General features: G+C 35.9%; 1 protein-coding gene across 4 annotated transcripts in view; it reads left to right on the forward strand.

The window, feature by feature from the left end:
• The window catches only part of RALGAPA1 (Ral GTPase activating protein catalytic subunit alpha 1), a 247,730-nt gene that overhangs the window by 42,901 nt on the left and 191,944 nt on the right, over positions 1-12,885 (forward strand). For all 4 annotated transcript variants that reach the window (XM_044918201.1, XM_044918202.1, XM_044918204.1 and 1 more), the window contains exons 5-9: positions 4,765-4,808; positions 6,151-6,328; positions 7,793-7,908; positions 11,054-11,192; positions 12,353-12,561. In XM_044918201.1, the coding sequence (XP_044774136.1) occupies positions 4,765-4,808; positions 6,151-6,328; positions 7,793-7,908; positions 11,054-11,192; positions 12,353-12,561 (686 nt within the window). The remainder of the gene's footprint in view (positions 1-4,764; positions 4,809-6,150; positions 6,329-7,792; positions 7,909-11,053; positions 11,193-12,352; positions 12,562-12,885) is intronic.

The following is a 12,885-nucleotide window of genomic DNA, read 5'->3' on the forward strand; positions in this document are numbered from 1 at the left end:
AGGTGCTTGCCGGTTTGGAGTCTGGTCTTAATAACAATAACAATATCACCACAGGGCTCTTGAGCTCTTGTTCTCAGACATTTTCCCCCTCTGTGGTTAGAAGGGAGTCTGCAGGTAAGCATTGTTGGCTTTGGTTTGGGTGTCTCAGTGATGGCAGTTTTGATTGCTAATGATTCTCATGACCCTTCTCATGGGGAATATGTGGACAGCCACCCTGTCTATTGTTGAACTAGAATGTTATAGGCCTTATATTCATTTGTAAAATGTATTCGTTTCTCTTAAAAACGAAAGTCATAGATTTTACTTAGGTCCCACATTTTTTAATCCATTATAGCAAGTGAAATCTTTTTGGACACAGTTTATAAATGGGCAGAGGATTCGAATAGACATTTCTCCAAGATATACAAATGACCAATAAGTACATGAAGAGATGTGCAACATCGTTAGTCAGTAGGGAAATGCAGATCACAACTCTAAGGAGATACCACTTCACATCTACTAGGATGACTGTAAGCCAAAAAATAACAAGTATTGGTGAGGCTGTGGAGAAATTGGAACCCTCGAACATTGTTGGTGGGAATGTAAAATGCCACAGCTGCTTTGAGAACCAGTCTGGCAGTTCCTCAGAATATTAAACATAGAGCTCCTCTATGACCCAGCAATTCCATACCCAGATATACCATACCCAAGAGAAAGGAAAACATATGTCTGCATAGAAATGTATACTCTAATGTTCATAGCACCATTTTTCATAGTAGCCAAAAGATGGAAATTACCCAGTGTCTGTTAACTGATGGTTAGATGAATAAAATGTGTTTTATTTTAAAAAAGAAAAGTCTCTTGTGGGGCTTTGAAACTATAAGTTTTCAAAAACTTTTATAAGTTTTATTTATTTCTCAGAGACAGCGAGAGAGGGAACACAAGCAGGGGGAGTGGGAGAGGGAGAAGCAGGCTTCCCATGGAGCAGGGTGCCCAATGTGGGGCTCGATCCCAGGGTCCTAGGATCCATGACCTGAGCCGAAGGCAGACGCTTAACCGACTGAGCCACCCAGGTGCCCCTAAGAGTAGCTTTATTGAATTATAATTTATATAGGTAAAATTCATCTATTTAAGTAAATAATTTAGTGATAAGCCTTCCCAATTAATTCCAGAAACAAAAGGAACTCTGGACATCTAGGAAGGATATTGATGCAGGGGCTAAAAACAAAATCCTAAGTAGTAAAGTCTTTTAGAATGAACTTTTTGGATAAAGTTTGAGACTAAATATAACATACCCATTATATATAAGCAACTCTTACAACTTGATAATAAGATGATAAGACAAATATTTTTAAATTGGCAAAATATTTGAGTAGGTTTTATATCAGAAGAGATATGAATTAGTAATAAGCACTTGATAAGGTACTCAATAAAATAGTGAAATCCTATTTTGTGTTTCATAATCATAAAAATGTCTTTGAAGGTTGTTTATGAAGAAAGTTTTTTTTGAGACATCTGAACTTCAAAAGTTTATTGTATCTTCTAAGGAATGTAGCCTTAAATCTTCAAAAGAGCTTTAGGCTCTCTGCTTGTCATGATTAATAATAGTCCAGTAAATGTCTAACTTTGAGAAGACACGTAAGTGGTCATTTTTCCTTGTCATCTAGAAAAATCCTAAGACTGTTTTCTTTCATTTTTGTCTTATATATAAAGGAAAATAAATCAATGAATCTAGTTGATTTTTTAAAAGTAGCTTTTTTTTTTTTAAAGAATTTTTAAAATTTATTTATTTGACAGAGAGAGAGAGTGAGATGCTTAACTGACTGAGCCACCCAGGTGCCCCTAAAAGTAGCTTTATTGAATTATATTTTATATAGGTGTAAAATTCATCTATTTAAGTAAATAATTTAGTGATTTTCAGCAAATCTTTAGAGTTCACCATTGTCTAGTTTTAGAACATTGCCTCACCCTGAAGTATTCCTTCAAGCCCGTTTACAGTTAGTGCCTTTCCCACCACCACAGTCTGCTTTCTGTGCTCAATAAATGTCTTTTTTTGACATTTCATATAAATGAAATCATATAATTTATAGTAGTTTGCATTTGGCTTCTTTCACTTAGCATAATTTTTTTGTTTGTTTTCCATATTATAACATGTATTATCATTCCTTTTTATTGCTGTATAGAGTACTATGATATGGCTATATCATGTTTTATCTACTCACCAATTCATGGGCATTTATATTGTTTCTAGTTAATTATACCTCACTTATTCTATTCGTTTTATTGTAGATTCCTTTCAGTTTTCTAAATATAGGAACATGTCAACTGCAATTTAAGATAGTTTTACTTTTTTTTTTAAAGATTTTATTTATTTATTTGACAGAGCGAGAGCAGGAACACAAGCAGGCGGAGTGGGAGAGGGAGAAACAGGCTTCCCGCCGAGCAGGGAGCCCGATGTGGGGCTCGATCCCAGCACCCTGGGATCATGACCTGAGCCGAAGGCAGATGCTTAATGACTGAGCCACCCAGGCGCCCCGATAGTTTTACTTTTTTATTTCCAATCTGGTACCTTTAATTTCTTTTCTTTTCTTTTCTTTCTCTCTCTCTTTCTTTCTTTCTTATTGTTTCTCTAGTATAGTGTTGAATGAAAGTGGTGAGAGCAGACACTCTTGGATCATTCCTGATGTGTGGGAGAAAGCAGTTACTCTTTCACAATTATGTATGGTGTTAGCTATTTTTATAGCTATGACAAGAACCTTTATTATAGTATTCCTGGGAATAGCAAAAATTTGAAAACAAACCAAATGTCCTAACATAAATAAGATTAATAGTATGGAATGGAATTGTACACAGCAGTTAAAGTGAATTAATTAGAGCTATATAGATCACTATAGATAAATTTCAGAAGCTAATGTTGGTTGTGAAAAGTTACTTAGGTAGGGGGGCCCTTGGATGGCTCAGTCATTTGGGCGTTTGACTCTTGATTTCGGCTCAGGTCATGATCTCAGGGTCGTGAGCTTGAGCCCCAAGTGGGGCTCTGCGCTGAGCATGGAGCTTAGTTAGGATTGAGCAGCACCCCCAGCCCCTTGCACCGCTGTCTTGCACATGCACTCTCTCAAAAAAAAAAAAAAAAAGAAAAGTAACTTACAGGAAGGCTTGTTTTGTATATCATATATAAATGTAAGGTTTTTGTTTTAAAAAACAATTAAACTTCAGACTTAATCAGATTTGGTATTCTATTTATGTTCTTTTTCTGTTCCAGAATCCAGTCCACGATACCACAGTGCGTTTAGCATACATAGATTTTTTTAGGGGAGCTGATTAAAGACTGGGGTTTACATAGTATTGTTTTAAGAAATTGAATTTGTGCAAACATAAGGTAGAGAATTGCAGATAAATCAACACAGTTTTATTTGAAATATTAAAGCTTGGGGCGCCTGGGTGGCTCAGACGGTTAAGCGTCTGCCTTCAGCTCGGGTCATGATCCCAGCGTCCTGGGATCGAGCCCCGCATTGGGCTCCCTGCTCAGTCAGAGGCCTGCCTCTCCCTCTCCTACTCTCCCTGCTTGTGTTCCCTCTCTGTCTCTATGTCAAATAAATAAAATTAAAAAAAAAAATTAAACCTTATTTTTGTATGACAAATGAAACTTAACCAAATAAAATCCAGGCTTGATCTGTGTGTGTGTGTGTGTGTTTTGTATGTGTGTGATCTTGATATTATTAGAAAGAATAAAAAAATAGGATTAGAACAAATAGCTATGGAAGAGATTCTTGTTACTGACATAAGGTTTTAAATATATAAACCAATTCTAAATATTTTATTAATTTATAAATAATAACCCTAATATAAAAATATTTTGGAAATAATACAAATCTGGGTAATGTTTTTTTCTGGGGAAGGAAGGAGAATGATTTGACATGGTTTCAAAGGAGGCTTCAATGATACTTGTTAGATAAAACATCAAAAATAAGGTAAATAAATGAAATTTTGAAATTATAGGAAACATGGGACTGTGTTTAGATTTATTTAGACTAAATGGCGGGTCTCTGGATGTTTGTTAATGTAATTTCAATATTTTATTATAGAGTTAAAAAATTATATAAATTTAAAAGGAATATTAAAGATAGCTTTGAATATTCTGAAAAAGAAAGTACAATGAAAATGTTTGGGGCGCCTGGGTGGCTCAGTCAGTTAAGCGACTGCCTTCGGCTCAGGTCATGATCCTGGAGTCCCGGGATCGAGTCCCACATCAGGCTCCCTGCTCGGCGGGGAGTCTGCTTCTCCCTCTCCCCCTCCCCCTGCTTGTGTTCTCTCGCTATGTCTCTCTCTGTCAAATAAATAAATAAAATCTTTAAAAAAAAAAAAAGAAAAAAAAAAGAAAATGTTTGTTAGGAAATACTAGAATTATAGAAGTTCATGTGGTTAACTAAATGGAAGTTCCCTGCAGTGGTTTTTATTTGTATTAGTGATGCAGAAAGTATTTAATTATATTCTTAATCTTAAGTAAGAGATATACAGAGATAATGTTGTAGTAAAAGCAATTTTGGGATTAGGGTTTGTTTCAATAGACTAAATCATGTTTAATTCCAATAGAACATGTGTTGAAAAGGTGACTACATGCCCTTCTAGTCCCAAGATTATGGCCAGAGGGATATCAGGGTCACCAAGAATAATTTGGAGGTTGCCAAGGACTTGTTTTAAAGTGTTTTCAAGTCTGACCGAGAACTCTGACATTTGGAAACAACTAAGAAAATATGAGTATTTTAAATCATGTTTCCTTTTCAGGATTAATTTTAAAGAAACTACTCCACACAGGAAACTCCTTGAAGGTATAATTATATTTTTTTTCTATGACTTTTAAAAAAACTGTCTCTTGTTCTACTTTTCCTACATCAACTTTTTTTCTAAAGAATTTTGAGTTGTCTTTAGTTCACTTAGTTGAAGTGAATTGACTTAAAATAAAATATAGCAACATACTCAGTATGTGTGAAAATTCATACTGGGTTGACCAGGCTATTGAAAAACTTTTGCCACTGCATTGAGTGATTCACTAGAAATACTTTGCTCTCTGGTCCCCAGAAGACAAAAATTATTTACAAATTATTCTTTATATTACTATAACTATTCTTAGATGTAGGGAAGAATGATGGATCTATATTAAAAAGTTGATTTTATTTCTTTTCTTTTTCATTATCTCATTGTGCTCTGGTAAGAGAAGCTACCCAGTGCAAAAGCATCTTATAGGTTAAGTGAAAGTTTCATATTGTGGGTGGTTTTGGTGTCAAGGCTTGGTATAGCAGTACAAAGGAATAAGCCTTCCTAATTGTTTGTTTTCTTGTTATCTCTCTAAACTGTAAGGGTGGCAGCTGTTGAACAGCTTTGACAGTGGCCATTTACCAAGCTGTGGTAAGGCAATTTCCAAAGCTACCAGTGAGATTAGCTTAATGAAGAACTTTGTGTTTTGCTTGTCAGAGATTGAATGTTTTTCTGTCTTTTCCTGTTTTCTTCCTGGGAGAGAATTTATGCATTGATTGAAATATTTGTTGTCTTCTGTATATGGGATATTGTTCTAGGTACTTAGAATATAGTAACCGGTCAAAATTTCTGCTTTGCAGGTTAGCAGCAAATAATAAGTAGATGACATAATTTCAGAGAGTGGTAAGCTTTTTTAAGAACAAGAACATTGATTTAGCAGGGTACCAAGATCCCCATAACCATTCCACCTTTTACCACCAAAGTCACTGTACAGGGAAAGTTATTGCCCTCTTTCTTCTTGGTTCTTGGATTAGACCAGTGGTGTTGGGAAAGAGGGAAGTAAACAAGAAGGAAATAATTTTCTGATTTTTTTTTTTTTACCAATGGAAATTAGAGAATAAAGATTGCCTTATAGCTGTAAATAGTTAGAGGCCAAATTTATTCTGTATTTGTTCAAAATCAGTGAATTTAAATTTACAAATAATGAGGGCTCAATAAATGACATGGGTATAGTAGCCCTTCCTCTTTCCTTCCCTCCCTCTTTTCCTTCTTCCTTTTCTCCTTTTTCCTTTACCTCTTTCTTTCCTTCCTCTCTTTTGCAAAGTAACACTCTCTAATCATCTAGAGAATTTTGGCCTTAAAAGTAAGAAAATATTTCCCTTATTAGTAAAAATACTGTTTTTCATTTTATTTTAGATCAGACGGGAAGGTGTTCGTCTTTTCTTATTATGGTTGCAAGCTCTTCAGAATAACTGTAGCAAAGAACAGCTTTGGATGTTTTCATGCTTAATTCCCGGATTTTCAGCACTACAATCTGAACATGGACCTCGAACTTTAGATAATCTCATTAATCCTCCACTCAACCTTCAAGAAAGTAAGATTCATGAGATCTTATCCATCAGTATTTTAATATTTCCTGTGTAGTTTATTAATGTATTTTTAAAATGTCCGTATGTTTATTAACTCGGTAATTCAAGGCCATGTTATAAAATGTAGGTTTTATTATTTTTCGCCTATGATGAGGCCAACAGATCAGAAGATGATTGACATAAAAAAATAGTTACAGTTCCCAAGGGAGAGGGCATGCCACACCAGGGAGGGTGGCCACATGGGGAAGTACCAGGGTCAATCAGGGGTAGGGCATCAAAGGCAAGAGCCCTTACTGTGATTTCTGTAGGTAGAAACATTTGAGGCAGTGTGAGCAGTCCTGTGATTGGCTCGTTTGGATAATTTCAGCAGGCTTAGGTGCATAGGGGCTGTTCCTCATTGTCACCCACGTACCTGGGTGATTAGGTCAGGGGAATAGTGGCCTTGAATGTGAGAACTGGATAGAAGAGGGGTAGAGGTGTGGACTCTGCACTGGTTGGTTTGTGTATGGAAGGCATGTTCTCTGGCCCATCTTTACCATCTCTGGGAATTAGCTGGGGAGGGACATTCTCTCCCTGGCCAGCAAGTCTTCTGGTGTCAAGCATCAGAAACACATGGTTAATAGAAGCCATTTTACATTTATCTTTTATTTCTAATTCTCATGTGTCGTCTTGTATCCTTGAGTTAATTTGGATGTACATTGAAGTACAAGAGTATTTTACTTTGTGCCAAGAGGACTGTAACAAAATCTATTTTTGTGAGCTTAATTACTTGGCTAATATTTACTAAGAAACAGGTTTAGGAACCTGCCTATATCAAACTAGGTGCTGCTTAGGAAATATTTAAGAGAGTTCAGCTAGTTGTTGGTCAATTTTTTTGAATTTGCATTTATTATAATGAATGTTTTTGAATATTGGAACATTTTCGAAAATGTAAAAGTTTCTTATTTTATACATGGACTTTTGTAATCAAGGAACTAAGATGCTATCCTTTCTTTTTGAGAGGGAAATAGCATTTTATTCTTTGAATAAAGGAGCTACCTTAAACAGTAAGCGTGGTCATTACTAGAGTAATAAGTCCTTTAATTGATAAATAAAGTCATTATTGTTGAGGCTTCTCGTCATACTGTGGAATTTTTGTAATGGGCTGGAATTTTTGTAATGGGCACACTTAATGTAAATTTTAAAATATGAGTTTTTTTTCAAGTAAGATTCACTCTTAAGCCCTTTGTTATCTGTCTATCCATCCCTGTCACATTCTCTCAAGGGGTTATGAAACAGCTGATTATTAAACTTTATGGCTGTTGTGATGGGCTGTTAGGATGATCTCAGATTTATTTCAAGGTTCAATCATTAGAACGTTTTCAAGCATATTCATTGCATATATGTCTTACAGTTAAATTTTATTTGGATCACATTATTTCATTGTTAAATTTGTTTTGTGATTATACTAAACTTTTGTCTCTGTATAGCTCAAGTCACTATAGAGGAAATCACTCCTCTTGTCCCTCCACAATCAGGAGACAAAGGTCAAGAAGATCTCACAAGCTATTTTCTTGAAGCACTTTTAAAATACATAGTAATTCAGGTATGTGTTATCCTCTTTGATATCACCCCTCTTACCATCTTTGTGTGGGTAATTAATTTTTCTCTCTCTTACCATTATTATGTTGGAGTAGATATTTGCTTATTTTCTTGAAGGAGGACAAATTTTTACTTTTGAAAATGTATGTTAGTATGCTTTTCGTGAAATAAAAATCATTGGCGGGATTATGAGTCTCTTAGAAGGGGAGCTAGAGAGAGAAAATCTTGAAGTAGACTCTTTTATGTATATACCTTCCTCTGTGGGCCAGTTGGGTTTACTTTCCAATCCTTTCCTTTATAATCAGTGGTTGTGGTCTTTAAGTAGTAACTGTTTGATTTAGGAATCAACCTGCCAAGAGGCAGCCAGTAGGGAGATAGGCTCAGAATGGGGTTTTGGGTGGAGGAATGTAATTTACACTTTAACCTGTTTGTACCCTGTAAATTTCTAGGTGAATGTATTTTTGGTAAGGTAACCTGTTCATCCCTACATATGAAATGTGCATGCCCTGGTTGATGAAAACAATCTTAGCATATACACATTTCTTGTAACTATTCCAAACACAGAAATTCCTTATGCCTCAGAAACTAACATTAGAAAGTTAATTTGGACCCTGATTGAGATTGCCAAGGTTTAAATCTGATTCTACATCTTACTGATAGTGTCACCTTTGGTAAATTAACCTCTCTGGCTTAAAATAGACATAAAAATAATACCTATCCTATTTTGGTGTTTGAGGGTTAAATAATTAGTAAAAGTACTAGAAGAAAAAAATACATGACACAAAGTGTTCTGTGGGTGGTAGTTGTTACTGTCATTATTATTACCAGTTTTTCTTTTTTAAAAAACAACTTTTATACCTCATATAGATTTTTAAAATTGTTTTGCTGGTTTATTGAGATATAATTGACATATAGTAAACTGCAATATTTGAAATATACAATTTGATGACATTTATTTCATGTATACAGCCATGTAACCGTCACCATAATCAAGATAATGACCTGTCTCCCCTAAAAGTTCTCACATGCCTTTGTAATACATCCTTTTCCACTCCTAACCACTACCTCATTCCCAGGCAACTGTTGATCTGATTTATGTCACTACAGTTTGCATTTTCCTTATTTTCATATAAATGGAATCATATGGTACATACTTTTTTTTTTTTTTTGGTCTGGCTTCTTTTTTCTATCATAATTTTTTTGAAAATCATCCATATTGTTGTGTATCAATAGTTTGATTCTTTTTATTGCTGAGTAACTTTTCATTGTATGGATATAACATGCTTTGTTATTCAGTTACCTGTTGATGGTGATATGAGTTGTTTCCAGTTTTTAGCTATTACAGATATAACGGCTGTGAATATTGATAAACTAGTCCTTATGTGGACATAAAATTTTTTCTCGTGGGTAAATACCTAGTAGTGGAATAGCTGGGTTGTAGAGTAGGTATATATTGACTTGTTTAAGGCACTGCCAAGCTGTTTTCCAAATGGTTGTACCTTTTTACATTCCACCAGCAATCTTTGAAGCTTAAAAGTTGCTTCACATCGTCACCAACAGTTGGTATGGTCAGTATGTAATTTTAGTTATTCTAAAGTGAATAATGTAGGGGCACCTATTAGGTGGCTCAGTCAGTCCTGGCTCGATCCCAGGACCCTGGGATCATGACCTGAGCTGAAGGCAGACGCTTAACTGACTGAGCCACCCAGGCACCCCCCCATTTTTTTTTTCAACTCCCTCCAAGTTGTTTAATAATAAAAAAGAAGATAGTACATATACATAAACCTCATCTCCCACCACCACCCCTCCTTTACTCCCAGTGACTAGCTCCAAAATGTAAAAATGTCCCTTGTCCCTCCTGGGGACTAACTTCCCACCTCCAACTCCCCAAATAGAGAAACAAAAGAATAAAGAGTGTGTAGGAGGCCACCCACCCCCAAACTTCATCTCACTCAGTACCTTCAAAGAAAGAAGCAGGAATTAGGGGTCCAGAGAAATGAGAGGAGCCCTATATTCCAAGAAGGGGCAAGAAGAGAGGTGAACCCACTCATCTCCAGTTAAGTACTTAACCCCACACCCTGTCTTTCCTTTACCAATTGCTCAAGCCCAGAGATCAGAGAACTTAGAAAAACCCCACTTGGTCATCCCCACGTCCCTCCCACTCCCCACCAGCTCTAAGTCAGCGTGAGTTGCAGAGGTCAGGGGTGACTGAGGTAGGGGGCCTGGTGGGAGGCCTGGTGGGCCTGGCTGGCTGCAGAAGCTGGCAGGGGACCACTTGTGGCATTGCCGGGGCCAAGGACGGCTGTTTTCGGAGTGAGAGGGACACCATGGAGGTCTTGGTATGAATCACCCTGATGTTTGGCTCAGGTCATGATCTCAGGGTCACAGGATTGAGCACCCCATGTTGGGCTCCCTGCTCGCTGGGAACCTGCTTCTCCCTCTCCTCCCTGCTCGTGTGCGTGCTCACGCTCTCCCTCTCAAATAAATAAATAAAATCTTAGAAAAAAATAGTGAATAATGTATAGTGGTATCTCAATGAAGCCTACTCTGGGCCTTTGCCATCCCCCTACTTAGCTATCTTCTTCACCCTACTGGAATTGTCACACCCTATATTTTACTGCTCTTTCCCTCTTATCCCCCACCCCCTTACTCCATGGACACTGTCCTCACCCCTCTTGGGCTCTTAAGTCTCCACTGGGCTGCCGCCTCTGCTACATCCCCTTCATGGATGCCCTGCATTTTGTGGTTAGGCTCTAATTATCTGCACTTGACTGCCACTGCTTTCACTCTTTCCCCCACTCCCACTCACATATGCCTATTTTGTATGACTTTTAAGGCTGAATTATTCAGGACAGGGCAAAAGGGGAAAGAACATTAGTATCTTTGTCATTAGAGCCAAGTCTGGGTCAACTTTGAAAATTTTCAGATCACACTTTAACTTCTAAGATTTTTGTAATTTAACATATGTAATGCATTTACATGGCATTATACCAGTTTTTGCTATTTGTCCTTTATATATATTTAGCTCTGTATCTTTAGAGTATAACAGATTAGTGTATCGCTTAAGTGACCTTTTACAACCTTGTTTATGATAGCTAATAATTGTTTCTGTCTCATGGAATGATTCTGATTGTATTTTTTATTTTTAGGTAAAAAGTTTAGAATGGAAGAACAAAGAAAACCAAGAAAGGGGATTTTCATTTTTGTTTTCACATTTTAAGAAATATTACTTGCCTTATATTTTCCCAAACATCTGCAAGGAGAATAGTTTATATCATCCTGTACTTGGTAGGTAGTCTGTGGAATTTTCTAAAAGGTTACACGTAAGAATAAAATATACCTCAGTGTAAGGTTGGCATTTGTTACCTGCAGAAAACTGACAACATTTAATATTTGCATTGGTTGTTTAGAGATACTATACCTTGATTCATAGAGAAAGTAGAATTTTACTAATAGGAAAGTTTAATTGAGAGTAAAGAGATTTTTTTAAAAAATGTCTTCTCTGGATCTCACTGATAGGAAAAGTTAACCCACCATAAATATTTGATATTATACATTAAACTTCTGCTATTTGGTATGATCCTTAAACTATATTATAAATTTTAGTCCCTCCATTGTATAATAAAAGGGACCTCTTTAAGGTCCCCCAAGGATTCAATTTAGTATGTCTTATTCAAGTTCTGTATGAATATTGTATAATAAAAGGGACCTCTTTAAGGTCCCCCAAGGATTCAATTTAGTATGTCTTATTCAAGTTCTGTATGAATAATGACGTTGTCATATATTTTGATGATGTCTTGTCCAGTATTTAGTGGCTGTGCCAAAATGGCTGAGCCTTGAAACTAGAGCCTTTCTGACAAATCTTGGTTTAAAAGCAGACCTCTTCCATATATAGAAGCCACTGCAGTTTGTATGTAGAAATTTTTTTTTTTTTTTGCAGAAAGATGTTCCTATTTTAAGCTTTGCCAAGTTTAGGCAGCTAATAGACTTAGGCATAACCATTAAGGCTTGTAGAAAGGGCTTAAATTAGAGTAGCAGATCTTTGCCATTGAGAACAATATTTGCCTTAAAAATATTTTTGCTATAAAAATCAAGGAAAAATTCTCATACTTTGTATTCAAAATCTGTATCTCAGTCGTAGGTTAATTGAAGTGAGTTCTCATTAATTTTAAATGGCTCTGGAAGCCTTTCTGTACTTAGACAGGATTCACCGAGCCTTTTAGTGATATTTTACAAAAAGACATGTTTCCATATAGCAATATATGGTTCACTCTTCTAGATTGCATGTTAATATCTAGCAAATTATTTTAAAATGTCATTTTAAATCTACTTTTAAAACAAGGGTATCATCACAAGGGTATCATCACATCTTAAATATTTAAAAATGTAGATTTAGCTAAGCATAATAATTTTATTTTGGTTTTTGTTTTCCTTTTATTTTTCTGTAGATATCCCACAGGTGAGACCAAAGCCACATTATGTTATGATAAAGAAGGATGCCGAAACCAATGAAGCAATCTATTGTACAAAAGAACCTTTCATTAAGGCTCGTGTTATTGTCATTCGTTGGCTGGTTTCTTTCTGGCTTGAGCCAAAGCCCCATACAGGACCTCATATTCCTGGGATGGAAGGTGAAGTCTTGCCAAAGAATATTCAGGTAATACACCACAAAGGGCAAACTTTAAAAATGGCTTCAGAGATGTGTCTACGGATTTCAGTTGCCTTAGATTTGGAACAAACTTAAATGATGGTAATATTTTCTTTGTATAAATGTATTTTGTAAATCCAAATTTTAACAATTATTATAGAATCAGTAGGCTTCTTAATAAAAAAAACTTGGAAGATATAGAAGATAATTCTAGTCATGTATGAGTCTCAGCTTCTAATTTATTACTGTATTTTATGTTAACTGTGCTGTACTAAAAATATTCTGAATGGTACACACAAGTTCTTGCAGTTGGAAATGATTTGTAATCGTAGT

The sequence above is a fragment of the Neomonachus schauinslandi genome, chromosome 9 (assembly GCF_002201575.2).
Source record: "Neomonachus schauinslandi chromosome 9, ASM220157v2, whole genome shotgun sequence".
NCBI lineage: Eukaryota > Metazoa > Chordata > Mammalia > Carnivora > Phocidae > Neomonachus > Neomonachus schauinslandi.